Source organism: Tympanuchus pallidicinctus, unplaced genomic scaffold, assembly GCF_026119805.1.
Source record: "Tympanuchus pallidicinctus isolate F22 unplaced genomic scaffold, pur_lepc_1.0 scaffold15, whole genome shotgun sequence".
Lineage (NCBI taxonomy): Eukaryota > Metazoa > Chordata > Aves > Galliformes > Phasianidae > Tympanuchus > Tympanuchus pallidicinctus.
The window spans coordinates 30681206-30697489 of record NW_026294669.1 but is presented as its reverse complement, the minus strand read 5'-3'; the positions used below and the strand labels follow the sequence as shown (position 1 = coordinate 30697489).

At 35.8% G+C, this 16284-nt stretch overlaps 1 protein-coding gene across 2 annotated transcripts in view; it reads left to right on the top strand.

The window, feature by feature from the left end:
- ITGAV (integrin subunit alpha V) overlaps window positions 1-13430 on the top strand; it is a 45365-nt gene extending 31935 nt beyond the window's left edge. The window contains exons 23-31 of one of the 2 annotated variants that reach the window (XM_052675592.1): window positions 1760-1840; window positions 2558-2663; window positions 3635-3793; window positions 4770-4883; window positions 5682-5795; window positions 5888-5995; window positions 7004-7126; window positions 7513-7622; window positions 10053-13430. In XM_052675592.1, coding sequence (XP_052531552.1) covers window positions 1760-1840; window positions 2558-2663; window positions 3635-3793; window positions 4770-4883; window positions 5682-5795; window positions 5888-5995; window positions 7004-7126; window positions 7513-7608 — 901 coding nt within the window. In that variant the 3' untranslated portion in view covers window positions 7609-7622; window positions 10053-13430. Of the gene's footprint in view, window positions 1-1759; window positions 1841-2557; window positions 2664-3634; window positions 3794-4769; window positions 4884-5681; window positions 5796-5887; window positions 5996-7003; window positions 7127-7512; window positions 9391-10052 lie in introns of those variants that run through there. The other variant, XM_052675591.1, reaches the window with a different exon arrangement.
- Window positions 13431-16284: the final 2854 nt, after the last annotated feature.

Below are 16284 nucleotides of genomic sequence, written 5' to 3'. Positions count from 1 at the left end.
ACACTTGGCTGTTTCAATATTGCTGTTTTAGTAATTTGAAGTGTTTCAAAACAAACTGTGTTTTTTGTGCTTGCTGTAATCTCCTGACACTACTGTAGTGTCGCAGTATAACTTTTGTCTTTGAGTTTCTAGACCTGTTTTAAAACTAGTGTTTGATCTAATAGCAGAATTTCAAATTTTATGTATTTCAAGAATGAGAGAAGTAAGCCTTTTTGAAGGGGCAACACACGCAGTGGTCTAAGCAGATGCAATATGCAGTGAACCATTTTATGTGCTGTACAGTAGCCAGTGTAAAAGAGTCTAAAAATTAAACTGAACAAAGTATTTAGCGGTTTTGTTAATCATAAGGTAGGCACAGCACTTGAATATGTGACATATAAATATGAATTTATATCTACTGATAATATTCAGTATTTGGAGATGTGATCAATGGGAATCTTTATACTCAGTTTTCTGTTGCTTAACCGACCACACAAATGTGTAGTGTTTGTTTTTCCCCTATAGTGGAGCAACCCCCTTTTTTTCCCCTCTACTCAATTAAGGGTTTCATTTTTTCTAATGCAGTAAATAAATAATTATCATATACATTCATTTTTCAACTACAGGAGTTGAATTTAAGCCTGGAATTCTGTTGTAATGATACAGTGGTTGGCCATACCGGTCAAAGTTTGTGGCAGCATTAAACATCTCTTTGATCTCACATTGCTGTTTATTCAATTTTCTCCCCCTTTTCCAGCAGATCGTAAGCTGTGACAGTAAAATGTGACTCTGTTTCTTTGCTTAAATCAATTTTGTTTGGGGCACCTGTCTTCACCCTTAGACTACCAGCAGTCACTACCTACCTTTCCCTAGGAGAGTAAACAGTCAGTAAAGAATTTCTATGTGAGATTGCTCAAGTCCTGCTCCTCTTCTGATGGAAGAGAAAGAAAGTTCTTGCAATGTTTTTCCACCTTTTATGGAAGCGATTTCCTTAAACAACCTCCCACTACCACTCATTGTCATCCCTCCATACCTAGCCATGAGATCTGGCTTATTTCCACTACATATTCTCACATCTAATTCTAACATATTAATTAAATAACTTTTGAGAGAAGTGGCAAACTTAATATCATAAAATTGCAGAACAATACATGTAATAAGATGTCGTGTAAGAGAAATATCAAGTTATCAGTTTGAAATGCATGTCTGTGAGTATGCCTGGCTGGATGCATTCCCTCGTCAGTAGACACAAGACTATTGTTTTCAATTGTTATGGTCCAAATTTTCTGAGTGGAGTGCTCATTAGAGTTCAGGTGTCATCACTCAGTTGTTTCCTCTCTACTTTCTTTAAAACCTGAATTTTTTTCGTCAGGTTACCCTAGTCAGCATCCTGGGACTCAAGGGCATACTTGATTATTTGACCTGACAACGGTGTGATTTTTATTTTTATTTTTTTTAATACATTGTCTCTTTCAGTCTTAATGTCATTGTACAAATACTATTCCCTTCTCTTCTCTTGCTCCTGGCTTTGGAAGAACACTGCATAGTGGAAGAGTGTTGGTAGCTTAGACATAATCTTGCTGCCAGCTATCTACCATGCCACTTCGAGGTCCATCTGGTTGTCTGCTCTTTTAGTTTAATGTATCTGCTCTTTTACAGTGACTCAGGTGTCATGTTCTGTTCTGTTACATCCAATCACTTCAATGTTTTTTCATTTGTATATTTGTTTTTAATACTTAGTTTATTTCATTCAACAAATTCACTTCATTTTTCTTTGCAGTTCCAACCTGTTTGACAATCTAAGTCCTGTAGCATTCTATCAGGTTGACCTTGCCATTTCAGCAGCTGTTGAAATTAGAGGGTAAGGCTTGATACTATTTTAATACTCTTTTTTTTTTCCCCTCAAGCGAGCATTGTGTTTGTTTCTTTATAATTCAATAATCTTTCTTTCAGTTCTGTGTTATTTTTCATGAAATCATAAGGAGCTTTTAATCATAAAGAACGTGTAATTCTCCAGCCACAATTCGGACTTGCCAATCTTAAATAATTCTGACAAATTGCAAAGCTAATTGAAAAAATGGATGATTGTTATGCTTCTGTTATTTCTGGGAGGCAAGGGGTGTGCTGGAGGGAACACATCCCTCATTTTCATAGTTGCAGGCTTTTCTCCAGATTGCTTTCCTCCTCCACAAACCTTTTCTAAATTTCTAAGTCTTTCTAAAGATAAACTTGCAGTGGCTTCACCATCTTCAATATTAAGCATGGTATTAATATTATCGTGACTCCATTTAACCTTAATTCTTATACTTGGTGAACATATACTCCATAGCTAAAAGCCATAAGATCCTTTTGCTTAGTTAGTTAACTCAGATTCCTGACTTGTCACATGATTTGATTTCTACTACACTCATTTTCTGATCTTATTTTGAGTATTTGGTAGAAAGACAATGTAGTTTTTAAACATAGTGGCTGAAAAAATTGTACATGGTATTTTAGGCAAGTTGCTTTCTTTGAGATGTTCTACAGAACTGCATTTTATGTTTCATAACTGATTATAACTGTTTGCTCCACTGTTTAGCGTGTCATCTCCTGATCACATATTCCTTCCTATTGCAAATTGGCAGCCCAAGGAGAATCCAGAAACAGAAGATGATATAGGGCCTCTAGTTCAGCATATCTACGAGGTATGCAGTTTCTACTAATTTCATTTACACTGTTCTGTGATAAAGGAGAATAAAGAAATCTTCAGTGTAGCTTTCTGCTGAAGTAGATGATCTTGTTTTACTTTTTTCTTCTGTAGAAACAAAAACTTAATTATACTGGGTTAATCAGTAGTATCTGTAAGAAGGGTTTGAATGCCTGCAATTACTGTAACAGAAGTGGCCAAATACAAGAGAATATTTTTTTTTAATAACTTCATTACACATCTTTTATTGTCTGTAAGATTTTTCTAGCGCTTTGAAATCTAGATAAAATATTTGAAGTACTTTGAACTCAGAAAATAATTCATAGCTGTAAATTATTTAGTATTCTCATTAGTATTCCAACTGTTCTGAATCATTATTGTAAAAGTCTTGAACAATTTTAAGTATTAAAAACTTCCTTAGAAGAATGATCACAGCTTAAGTCTAGACAGTTGAATCAAACAAAACTGAGAGAGCTGTGTGAATAGGAATAGTGAAAGTTCTCGAACTTGTAAAGAGACCATTTATCTAAAGAAAATTAGAGGTGTATGTTATTTGTGCTCAGGGTGTCTTGGCTGAGACACGTACAGAGGCAGTGATTCATGATGACACTACAAAAACTACATTGCTTCAAGGCGAAAAAATTAATGCTAAAAAGCTTTCCTTGGAAGTTTTTTTCCCCATCGTGTTACAGAAATATTTTCAAGTTTTGACTGCTGCGGGACTGTAGTTCAGTTACCATTTTTAGGTAAAGTTGTTGATGTTATTGCTCTAAGTTGCTGGGGGTAGCGACCTTCATGTAAGTATCATTTGTGGTTGAAATATAAACTAACCACTGTGTGTGTGTGTATTTATATATACATGTACTATATGTATTATATATAAACAACATGCATTTTTTTTATATATATATATATATATGGTTGTTTTTGTTTTTTTTTTACATCTGTCATGTTTTTTTCCATAATCAGCTGAGAAACAATGGCCCAAGTGCTTTCAGCAAGGTGATGATGACTCTGCAGTGGCCTTACAAATACAAAAACTATACGCTGTTGTATATTGTTCAGTATGACATCGATGGTCCCATGAACTGCACTTCTGATATGGAGATCAATCCATTGAAAATTAAGGTATATGGTACTTTCCTTTTTGTTTGAGTGAAATGCAATACGTTTGCTTATTTGCAAAGACATTAAAAAGACCTGAATCAAAATACCTAACACACTGAGTTGAGTGTTCCTCTATTGTTGAGGAGCAAGACCACAGTGTTTGATTGTACTTGTTAATGTACATGGCAGGTGAAATAAAAATAAAAGGTAGATAACAGATTGCCAAATTGAAGACAAATTTGTGTCAGATTTCCTTTTGCTTTTTTCTTGAAAGCCATACTATCTGAACAAAGACCAAAGCAACTGAATTCTGTTGAATGTAGCTTTAAAAATATTCCAAGTAATTCAGGGCTATTCATGTAAATTTTCTAGATTTTGTTTCTTGACAAAATTGCTTTATTTTCAATGTTAGTAGCTTTTCTGTTGCTTAGCCACTTCCAAAGATCCCACCTTGGTCAATAGGTGTGTTTTGCTGGAGAAAATAATATTTACTTAAGCCCAATTGAAACAAGTAGCTTGTAAAGAACAGAACAGAGGAGAAACTCCATTTTCCCAGGTTGGAATAAACTTATTCTGTATTTTTTCAGGTCTCTCTTATATGTCTGTGTACACACGGACAGTGATAAGGTACATCAATACAATACTAGTGCTATTTTTTTCAGAACTAAGAAATCCGAAATGACGAGGAAAAATACTTAATAGAACATGACAAAATCAGATTTCCATTGCCATCTAAGTATTTATATGTTCATTGTGCACTTGAAAATGTTTTGAGTTGAAGAATTAAGTTATTCAAGGCTTTTTGTTAGATCTTAAAAATTTAGCAGTGGTCAAGAAATGGCATGAGTAATGCTTTGGTAACAGCTATAGCAGAAAGCAAAGCTTCACTAAGATAGAAAGAGGAGTTGTATTATTTTCTTGAAGTTTTAACTGAACGTTCAAGTAGTTGATTATCTAAAGGTAAGAATTATTGTTTGGGCTTCCTTGGTTTATCCAGATTTCTGCTTCTAAAGAGGATGAGAAGAATGAAACATTTAGCAGGGAAGATAATCGCAATCATCGTATCAGTCGGAGAGATTTAACTGCCATTGAAGGAGACGTGCAAACCTTGGTAAGCTTTTAACGTCGATGTATCCGCAGTATGTTGGCTTATAATGGAGAGATGAAAGCTCTGTGTGACAAAGCATTGCTTCAGAAAACATGCTAGGGTTCATTCTGTGTTTTAAAGGATAACATACGAAGAATCTCATTCTCTGGAGCTGTGTGATGCGTTTTGTTTGTTCTTATTTTTCCCCAATGTGTGCATTATTCCCATTGTAGCCATCCAATGATGTGTGTGGCTGCAGATTTGTTGTAAGTTTTATGCCTTCAAAAACAGAACTCTAGACATTCAGTGCCTTACTTCTGTATTGTGCTATTTCTTGAATTTAATAGGAGGAAGACATGCAATGCAGGTAAAACAGAAGCAGACGAGTGCTGTACCCATTGCCTTCGCTGCAAGGAGTAGCTTACAGTTTAGGTCAGTGAGTCAGACCACATTGAAGAGCGAAGTGTAGTTTTACTAGTTGCAGTTACTTAGACCTGAGTTTTCCTAGTGAAACAAATGTGGAGGATGGTAATGTAAACTGATCAGAAATGCCCTTCAGTCTGCAGAAATTTTTTCATACGCACTGACAGAAGTTTCAGCTTTGGGATCCAAAACTGTAGAACTGGCTTGAGTAGCATTTGTCTGAATGTGAACTTACTGAACACTGTCAGTAGTCATTTAAAATTGATCTTCATTTAACATACTTAAATAGCTAACGGTGCATTGCCTAGCAAATAGAATGAGTACCTATATAAATAATGGCGTTAACAAATATTCAAATGTTTTAATCTTTCTCATATCGTTTCTATTTTCCATGCACAGGGCTGTGGAAATGCTGATTGTTTAAAGATAGTCTGCCAAGTTGGCCACCTGGAAAGGGGGAAGAGTGCAATACTGTATTTAAAATCACGACTTTGGACCCAAACTTTCATGAACGTAAGTAAATGGATACAATATGATCCTTCTTCTGAAACACAACAAGTGATTTTATATACATACACAATATTAATTTTGTTTTTCTTATATAGAAAGAAAATCAGAATCACTCCTATTCCCTTAAATCATCTGCTTCGTTCAATGTTATAGAGTTCCCTTACAAGAACCTTTCTTTTGAAGATATTCACAATTCCACAGTGGTAAGTCATTTACATCCACCCTGAGTTGGATGTAAAAATAAATAGATAAATTATTTTGTGAATGGTACAAAAAGAATGATTGCTCAATAGCTATGCATGGCTTCGTTTAATTCTAATTGTATCAAATATTTAATTCATACATTAATTTCAGAACACTTGAGAATAATGGGAATATTTTGTGCTAAAATTAGAGTTAAAACTATTTGTAGCTTTAAAGAATTAACTGAAAAATGAGAAAAGGAAGTCATGGTGAAGAGTTCTAAGTATCCTTGTTAACAGCAATTTTGCTACAGAAATATTTGATTTTGAAAATTGTGCTTTTCTGTAGTAGCTCTTACAAGTCTAAATATTGGGCCTTGATTATATTATAATGTGTGAGACTGAAGACCGTCTGTGCCCTAGAGAGGTCTGAAGAGAAAGGAGACAAGGTGCAAACAGGAGGAAAGATATGGGTCACTCTATTTGGCTGCCAGAATAAGGTTTTAGTTGGCATTACAGTGCATTATAGTGTAAAAGAGCTGAAAAAGGACCTTGGCTTATTTTAGAGTATAGATGCCAATGACTATTATTAACTGCTTTTTAGCTCTTAGAACTTCAGGACTTGAATCCCTCCTGCCAAGGAATTTTAAGGGAATTTTACCTTTTTAGGGGAAAAAAGAAAAGCAGTGAAGAATTTTTCTCTAATTTTCAAAACATTTCCAAAACCCTGCAGTTGTGTTCTATAATGCTTGGTGATTCTCAGTACAGGTTGCCATGGTATCTCTGACTGAAGGGGGAAAAAAAAAACCCCACAAACAACTTGTGAAAATCCTATTAAATTTGGGTCACTGAAGCCTTTTTGTCACTATTCTATTGCTGCTTACTCACACTGGAGTGAAAAGTTAATTTGTGCTGGATTGAGATTATTTTAATTACAATAGAAACCAGATAAGCAGTACTTAAAATGCATGAATGAATTCACAATTCAACTGCTGTGCAAAATGTGTTTTTATTGTGTTTTTCTTTTAGGTTACTACAAATATTACATGGGGCATTCAACCACAGCCTATGCCTGTGCCAGTGTGGGTTATAATTTTAGCTGTCCTAGCAGGATTATTGCTCTTGGCTGTTCTGGTGCTCGTTATGTACAGGGTAAGTACAGTATTGTTTACTTAAGGGTTGATTTCAGTACCAGTGGTGTATTACTTCAAATAGTAGCAGCAGCTTGCAGAAATAACTTGTTTTCCTGGTGACCTGAATGTGTTAACTTTTTTAGTTAGCCATAAAAACTTTTCTGCTTTGTCAGGGAGAAGTTCAATAATAAAAAGAGAACATCTGTGATTGTGCTGAAATAATCAGTTTAATCTGTGTATCTGGTAATTATTGGCCTTAGAGGTAAAAAAAATCAAATGGAAGTGAGTGGCAGGAAAAAAGAATCAGTAACTGATAAGATAAAATCTGTTCAAGATGCAGAAAGAAAAAGATGTGTGTATGTTTGAAAATAACACGGTTCAATTTCTCTGTTTTCTGAATTACAGATGGGCTTTTTCAAACGTGTGAGACCACCTCAAGAAGAACAAGAAAGAGAACAGCTGCAACCACACGAGAATGGGGAAGGAACGTCAGAAGCTTAAGCAGAGTTTTATCTGTAAGACATTCTAAAACCATAAAATGCCTACATCTTAGTTACAAATACAGGTTTCTCCCCCTAAGGAAAAAAAAACAAAACACTCATGACTGCAAGGATTATGGTGTCAGAAGATATCAGCACACACATAATGAGAGCAATATATTTAAATCCTCCTTTTTGTATTAATCACGTCCATACATGTGACTAACACGTCTGCACTGATTTGCGTGTGAAAACTGTTAAGTAAAACGTAGTGCTGTGAGTTTGCTTATTGGGATGCAGGAGACATGTTTTTAAGAGACCGACTTTATATGAACTACTACACAGACTCCTTTTATTAGGCTGAAGCTAACAGCTTCCATAGATACTTGAACGATTACATGTTGTTTCAACAGTTACTTTTTTCTGTACACTACAGTTTATTTCCCACCTCTTGAAAGCTAGTTGCACAAAAATGACCACGGCTTGTTGAATTTTGTAAAAACAAACAAACAAACAAAAAACAACAACAACAAAAAAAAGAAAAACAAACTAACAAAAAACACTCCTTGACTCATTAACTGTGCTGGGGATTTTCCTCTTGCTCAAAAAATACAAGAAAGATTATTCAGTGGAATCCCAGATGTGATGCCTGTTGTGCACTCTCATCTGCTCTCCTGTCTAGAGGTTCGTCTAGAGCTTTCCCTCTAGATGCTACAGATACTGTCCTCCAGGTCCAAGGTTCCCTACAAAAGGGGTTGAGCCTACACCACAGGAGGGGTAGAGGGCTGGAGATCGTGTACTTTCTATATGGGACCTAGCAAAAATATTCAGGGCAAGATCCAAAAACTGTACTATGTGTTTCATGCAGCAAGATCCACATGTCCCACAGTGTCTTGGCAGCATGGTGCCTTTTAGGAATGACCAGGGATAAGCCTTTGGACCATGGCTGCCCACAGACACATCTGATGAGGAAAACCTTTCTCCAAAGATGAAACCTCCACAGGGTTTGGAGTCTGAGTCTGTATATTACTTAGGCTGGCTGGATTACGGTTTCTGGCAAAGCCATTGGTTACCTGAGTGACAGTTTACCTGATGCACCTAGAAGAAGATGTTAATAATTCTCACATTGCATAGTTGACTACATCCAAGTGCAGGATAATAGTGATAACAGGGATGGTTTTAACTATGCTATGTGCCAGCCACCTGTGTCTCCATTACATCAGTACATTAGCCTCACTTCCACCTACCCTAAGAGAGTGGTGAGATTGTCAAATGAAGCAGAGTATAGCAGGCAAAATGAAAGGGTTTTAAAAGAGAAGGTTGAGTTGGCTTGCTCCAATTCATTCATTCATTGTATATTTGATTGCACAAAAGATGTTTAATTATGTTCAGTACATTTCATTGCCAGAAGAGAGACTATTTCATATCACTGCTGGTTTATATACATACAATAATGTGAGTGGGCTCGAGCCACTGGTTTTAGTTATTCTTAGCTTAATTCTCTCATTACTGGTCTAGTAAAGTGAAGCCTCATATACTTACGAGAGCATATAAAAAGTGTGTATGCATTTTAGTAAGTAAGTGCAAATCAAGCAGGTATTTGGCTCGCATGTGTAGCTGTGTTGCACAAATCTTAGAGTGAACATACTTAAACTGGTAGAAAGATGCCTTATATGAGACTTGTTTATTCTCTATTCTGAAAAAGAATTCAGCCACATACAGAAGGAAGCATTCCTTCTCTAATTAATGTGATTTGTGGTTTAAAAAAAAAAAAAAAAGTTCTTAGAGGGACAAAAACTCATTTTGTAATTTGTGGTTTTCATTCACATCTGCATCTCTCCCATAAATGTTGCAATGTCCAGTGAACCCAGAATTACTGGGTGCAATATCATTTGACTCTTGTTTCTTCCTCCTTTCTGAGCTATAAAATCCACAAATAGCTTTTGTTCTTAAGTCCATTTTTACTCACTAGACCATAAAGGCATTTGAGTTAAGGGAGACAGCAAAAAGGTTGTGAGGGCCAGTTTGTATATCACATCTTGGTTTGTATATTATCCATGTACACATTTCTATTTTAAACAAGTTGCTCAGATCTAATTAGTTTATTTGAGAGAATATAGGGCAAAATTCTGTTTTCCCTGAATTTCCCAGGTCTTTATTGTGAGCAAGGTCATGCTTTTGCATTTGCTTCTAGTAATGTTACTAGTAATATAGTAAGGAATTGGGAGTCAGGCTTTGATCCTGGCTTCAAAATGTGAATTCTATAAAACACAACTGTAGTTACTTACGCAGGCTTCTATTTCTCACACCTTGTCAATTAATTATCTCTGTGCAAGAAGGTTGTTTTTCCCAGTCTTAAACTTAGCAGGTTAAGAGGTTTAAGGGACTGCCAGACAGATCCATAGCTCTAATTCTTGTGTGTTTCTTCCTTACATGTACATATCGGGTTGACTTGAAATTATTTAGACTACTCGCATGTCTAGGCACTATAAGGAGATGAGGAGAAAAGAAAAACAGCACAACAAAACATGGTCAAGATTTCTTCAGCTGACGTGAAAGGGTTTTTGTAGCCCTGTTAATGTCATTGCTAACTATGTCTTAATTTTACTGTGGCAACTGGAAAATCATTTTGCTGTTCAAGATAAAGAGGTACATTTTGTTGGTACATGTACTGTAGCTATGGAAAGCTTCTTCCATTTACTTAAGTTACATAAACACTTATTTAAACAATTTTTATTTTCCAATGTTCTATTTGAGAATAAATGCAAGTAGTTACTTCTCCCATATCCATTAATTTCCACTTGGACTGGTTAAAGAAAGAAAAGTAGCATACATAAATGGAGCATACGGAGAATGTCAATAGATATAACATCCCAAATTCACTTTCAAGTCATGTTATTCTTTCAGGAGGGTTCTGAAGAGACCACTTTTCTGAAGGGATGTACAGGCAGGGATGTACATTTTGCATTTTAAACTTGATAGTATGGTTAAAGAAAACACATGCACTTGTGTCACTATAAATTTTACAGTGGCATACAAGCATTGATGTATTCTTATAGCACATATTTTAGAGAGATGTTAAAACTTTCAAATAAACTTAAAAAATGTATTTTGGAGTGAAATTAATGCCCTTGAGTCGAAACTAATGCAAATAAGATGCATACTGCAAGCATTAAGAAGCAGCCACTAGAAATACAGTATCAAATAATTGTCTTAGCCTTCTTTTCAGAGAGTTATGTTTCAGAAGCAAAATGTTTATGTATATAGTATCAGGAACTACGTAATTCTTTAGCCAATGGAAACATTATCTTTTATAGTGAAAAATGAAATTCTGTAAATGTAAATGTGAAGAGGAGGATCTAACTGAAAGGTTGTTTCTCCCAAGAAACACTACCAAATTGAGATAGCTTTTGTCTAACCATGACTGCAAAGTCAGACATTTATTAACATAAATGGAAATATTTGAGAGATGTCGACGGGGTTGGTACCAAGTTTATCATTTTACTTGTTCCACTGTTCTAAATTGTGATTGACGTGTGGATCTTAGATTCATATAATGCTTATGAAACTCTTAAGAAAGTTTATTATATATGTACTTTCTTAAAAAAAAAAAAAAAAGTTTATTCCAAGCAAAGGCTTCAATGTTTTTATGTTTCTCAATTTGTGTCTATGGTTAAACAGCCATTTAGCTAAACTCTCATGAGTATTTACAGAATATTCTAGCTGTTTATCAGCATATTCTTGGTCCTTCAAAGGATTCATGTTGCACTTCAATTTTCTGCAACACTGAGCTCTACTGATGGTTATCCCTAGGTCCTGAAGTATTTATCCCATCCCATCCCAAATAGTCAGCAATGGAGCAACATTACACTGGTGAAAATCCAGTTAGTTTTTTTTTCTTTGGTCTGTGTCAAGCCACAGTCCAGTGAAATGACAGAAAACCTGACATTCACTGCAGTTGCCTTTCAATTATACTCTTCACGTTCAACGTTAATGAAGACAAAACAAAGGAGTTCATGAAATGAAAATGGAAGTCCAGTATAAAAAGTAGTTGGCAGACCACAGATAAGCATTACGGTGAAGGCAGAGTTCTTTGTTTGCTCACTTGAGTGATGGGGTAAACCCATAAGTAGTGGCAGTGGCCTTCAATTACAAACAAATGGCATACATTGGAGCATGATTCCATGCTGAGCTCTACTGATTCTCACAGATGGGAGTGGGATCTGAGCTCTTTGGTACAGAATCTCTACCTTCTCATTCCCAAGTGCAATATACCATGATCAGAACTAGTGCACTGCCAAGATGTCTGGTTTTGTTTGTCTAGGAAGGGATGTAGCATTTGTTGACTTGCAGCGGTCAATATTTTTCAAAACTTTAACAAAACTAGTGTGATGAAATGAAATGATAAATGAATGGTGTACAAAGATGTTGATCCACCCACATTGGGTGAAACAAGATGTATATTCTAACCTATATTCATTACTAAATGTTGAATTATTGAGAATTGGTACAATATTCTTTAAGTCGACTCTTGAAAATGTGTCTAGAGACAGTACAATAATGGGTTTGAGTCTGTAGTGCTACTGCTGTTTCATAGAACGTTGGTCTTTTTTTTTTTTTCCATTGTGTAAAAGTTTTCAATAATAACCCAAGGAACTTAAGCATTACCCGCAGTGACCTCTCCAGATATGCTTCATTAAGATTGAATAACTTGACCTTTGGCTTTTGTAAAGAAAATGAAGAATTGATGTAGCATTTCAGAATCTTCAAAAGCATCTTCAAAAGATGTTTTCAGGTTTAGGTGGCCCTTTCTAGTCCAGGAAGGCAACTGGTATTTGCTATGATATAAATATGTTGAAAATGTAAGGTTGTATTTTTTGGTAATAGAATTTTGTCATTGATTTTTTGCTCGTGCATTAAATCATTATAGCATAGTTTGCACAGGCAGAAAATTAACATACTAATGAGACTGCTGCGTTTTGGGTTTCTTAGTTATGTAGTAAATATTTGTAATGAATGGGAATATTTTCAGCAACTATGAACTTGTTTCCAAGGTCTTCGGTACATTTAAAGAGAGCAATATACATTTGAAGTCACCTTATTTTTATTAAATTATAAACCTTGAAAAAAAAAGTGGATATTATAGCACAGTAATTTTGTACTGATATCAAAAATAGCTATTAAGCTATGGTTTACTTTTCAATGCATTCTTTTCATCTTAATTGAAAATTGATTTTATTAGGTTGTATTTTTCTATATGTGTATGCAATTTCAAAATATTGTTGGATAACCTGTTTGAAAAAAATGTATTTTGAGTTGATTTTGATGTTAAGAATTTTGGAATAAAATACCTCTTAACTATCATGGCTTCCTTCATTTTTCTTTCCTAGATTATTTTAAAAATATATATCTAATTTACCTTCATGTATTGCATTGTATATGTTTACAATCACCATGACGTACTAACCATGAAAAGGTCGTATTTTTGTAACTTCTACACTTTCAGGTAAAACAGAGTAGGTTAATCTCAAGTCAAAAGAATTCATAGCCACAAGCAAAAATGAAGATGTGGTCAGAAAGAATTTTCTCATCACAAAAAAAACCAAACCAATTTTCTTACAGAAATTTCTGTGTACCAAAAGTAACTCAGATTCTGTAGCTGTTGCATCATTGTAGAAAATGTTCAGTTCTCATTCTTTGCCCAGGAGAAGTCTCAGAAGTATTGTTTTTGGTTGTTGTCGTTGTGTTCTTAGCCTAACTTTGTGTTAGGATTACAGTCTAAATAACAATCATCCTTGTGAGTAAACACTTTGTGTCACGATAAAGGTATACACTTTTACTTTCCATTGATTGCACATTTGCTTTTTTTTAGAACTAAATGTTGACGTTTGTGAATGCTTGAGGAAAAACTCCAAAACTGGGTTACCTGGATTGTTAGTAGAGAAATTGTTGGCTTAAAGACAATGACAAAAAGACACAGAAATAATGAAAAACTGTTAGTTATGTTTTAACAGCATTCTGTGCCTTTACAATAGCTACAGTTTAAGCATGTACAAAGCACTATTACAGCAACTGAAACATGCTTCTGAGTGTTGTATCAGTACCAGGTGCAGCTGATGTAGGCCTAGTTTTGAATAGCTTCAGTTAGTTATCAGCACAGATAGATATGCAGATTATATATATCTGCTATACAGATTGCTATATCTCTATAACAGTTCCAAAACAATGCATGATTAAGAAATTAATGACAAGAGCTGTATCTGTACAGCAACATGAGGACAGAGTGTTTGTTCAATGTTTTTCCATCTTATGCAATGATCACCTCAAAGAAAATGATGGTCCCTGTCTTGAGGTTATTTACACCAATGGAACTCTACTATCTCCAACTTCGTTATATTGCTTCACATACTCTGGGTTTCTAAGTTATTGGTATATTAATAAATATAAGCATATATAAATGCATTTTAAAATTACCTGTTCAGGTAATTCAAGACTGTGGTGATAAATGAGACTTTTTTTTTCTAGCTTTTGTGTAAACAAAAACTCTCTCTCACAAAGAGATAGGATTAGTGCTGTTAGAAATCCATAGTCACACACACAGGGTATTCCAGAAACAATCTTTTATTGCATCTTTCAGATAAACCTTCTGCACGTTGGGTGCTGAGCCACTACCTCCTTTCACAGGTGTGTAGGACTTGCCAAGACCAACCCTGTAGGGCCCAAATGTGTAACAGACCTTTGAATGTAAGAAGCTAAAAATACATACCTTGTCTTTACAACTTCACATGCAGATCATGTCTATTTGTTACTTCTATTAGATATCTGCATTTACATTTTGTGTTCCTTTGTACAGGCTTTTCAGTCTCTGACAAAATATTACCAGATGCCAAGTTGCATCCCTGCAGTGGTTAATGATGTGCAGATATTTTGTAATCTACTCAAATTTTGAAAAGTATAAAGCCAACCTTTGGAGACTGCAGAAGTTTCTGCAGGATGTATTACCTCAAATAAATACTCAGGAAGGTGAAATAAATTACTTACTATCAGATAACAACCTTTTTTAAGAAGAAAATTTGGCTAAGAAACTTTAAACCTGATTGTGATTTTTCTTATTTTCTGAACTTCATGTTGTTTGTACTTTCTAGGGTATGCCAGTGCCTTTTTAGAAGTTTATCTAAATGCAATACCACCACCAAATTTCCATATAATACTTCCTTTTGTGAACTGTTTGCAATAATATTATCTCTTAACATGTGCTTAATGGATTTATTTCAAACTTCATAAAGATTAATTACGCATATTCAGACCATCAATGTTAATTTAAAAAGCTGCAGCTGCAAATGGGTTAGACCACCCATCTTCAACTAAACTTGGTCTATCTTTTCTTTTTCTAAGAGCCCAAATATTTAGAAATGAAAATCTACTTGATCCATGCTCACCCAATACCACACACCCTTCATCAGACATTGATTAACAAAGGTAACAAATTGCTTACAGCATTTAATTAGCTTTCTGTGGATCCCTTTCCTCTCTCTCAACAATGGCATGGAAGCAGGCCCTCTTACTTTGCCCATGTTAAAGGTTGAATAGGAAGCTAGTTAACAAGATGTTACCTGGGTGCATGGGCACTGAGCAAACAGGAATCTCTTCACTTTGTAAGCTGCTAGAGGAGAGCTCCAAACTTCCAAATGATGGTTGCGTTCTGTGCCCTTTTGCTTAGTTCAAATAAAGATCCTTTCAGAAGACATACTTTCCATAGCATGTATTTTTTGGTGTTGATGGAGAAGAGAGAGACCCAATGTACTCAAACTATTGCAAAGAAAAATAGTGGATCTTACCTGTTGAGGCAGCCGTTAAGTTTCCCACTGCAGCACAATTTGTCCTTAAGGCAAGACGGCTGAATTCGTATTTTTCAGCAAACTCAGCAACTGTAACAAAATTATATTTTCAGTGACAGCCCCAAATCTCTATGAAGTCATTGTTAATGTCAATTAAGCAACCATGTTGCACAGAATGACATGAAATTATAAGAAAAAATATATTAATTTTTATTAGATTTGTTAAAAAATCCCCAGAAAATACACTTGTAACCAGTGGAGAAAACAAATATTCTTCCACAGTTTGTATTCTGTTGCATTCCTTTTCTACTACATGGAAGAAATCTGAGGTCTGAACACCAAGCTTTGGCCGGGCTTCTCACTATGTTTAAAATAAAGATCATTATTTGGCTACTATTTAATTTAAGGGAAATAAATTTCAAAGCAGCTTTGTACCTTCTGAAGAAACTCGTTTACTACTGAAGCAACACATGGAAAAGCTTCAGCACCTGCCTCTCTGAAATCAAGGCACGGCCGCGTCGGTGCCGTCATGAAATGCTCAGCGAGGCAGTCCCCACACGCTTTCAGCACTTAGCCCTGCAGATGATGGACACCGTTCAGTCCGAGGGCGGCGAGGCCCCGGCGCTGCTGCCAGAGCCGTTTCACCTCATTGTCACTGCGGGCTCTGCTCCCGGGCACCAGCGACAGGACGGGGTGCGCCGAGGGAGGCTGGGCTCGGATGTAAGGAAAAACTCATGTGAAAGAGCGGCGATGCCAGGGATACGGCCGGGTCACCACCCGTGGAGGCTCGCGAACGGAACGCCGCAGCCCCAGCGCCGCCCCTCCGTGCGGCCCCGCCCCGACACGTAGCGGAGGGGCGG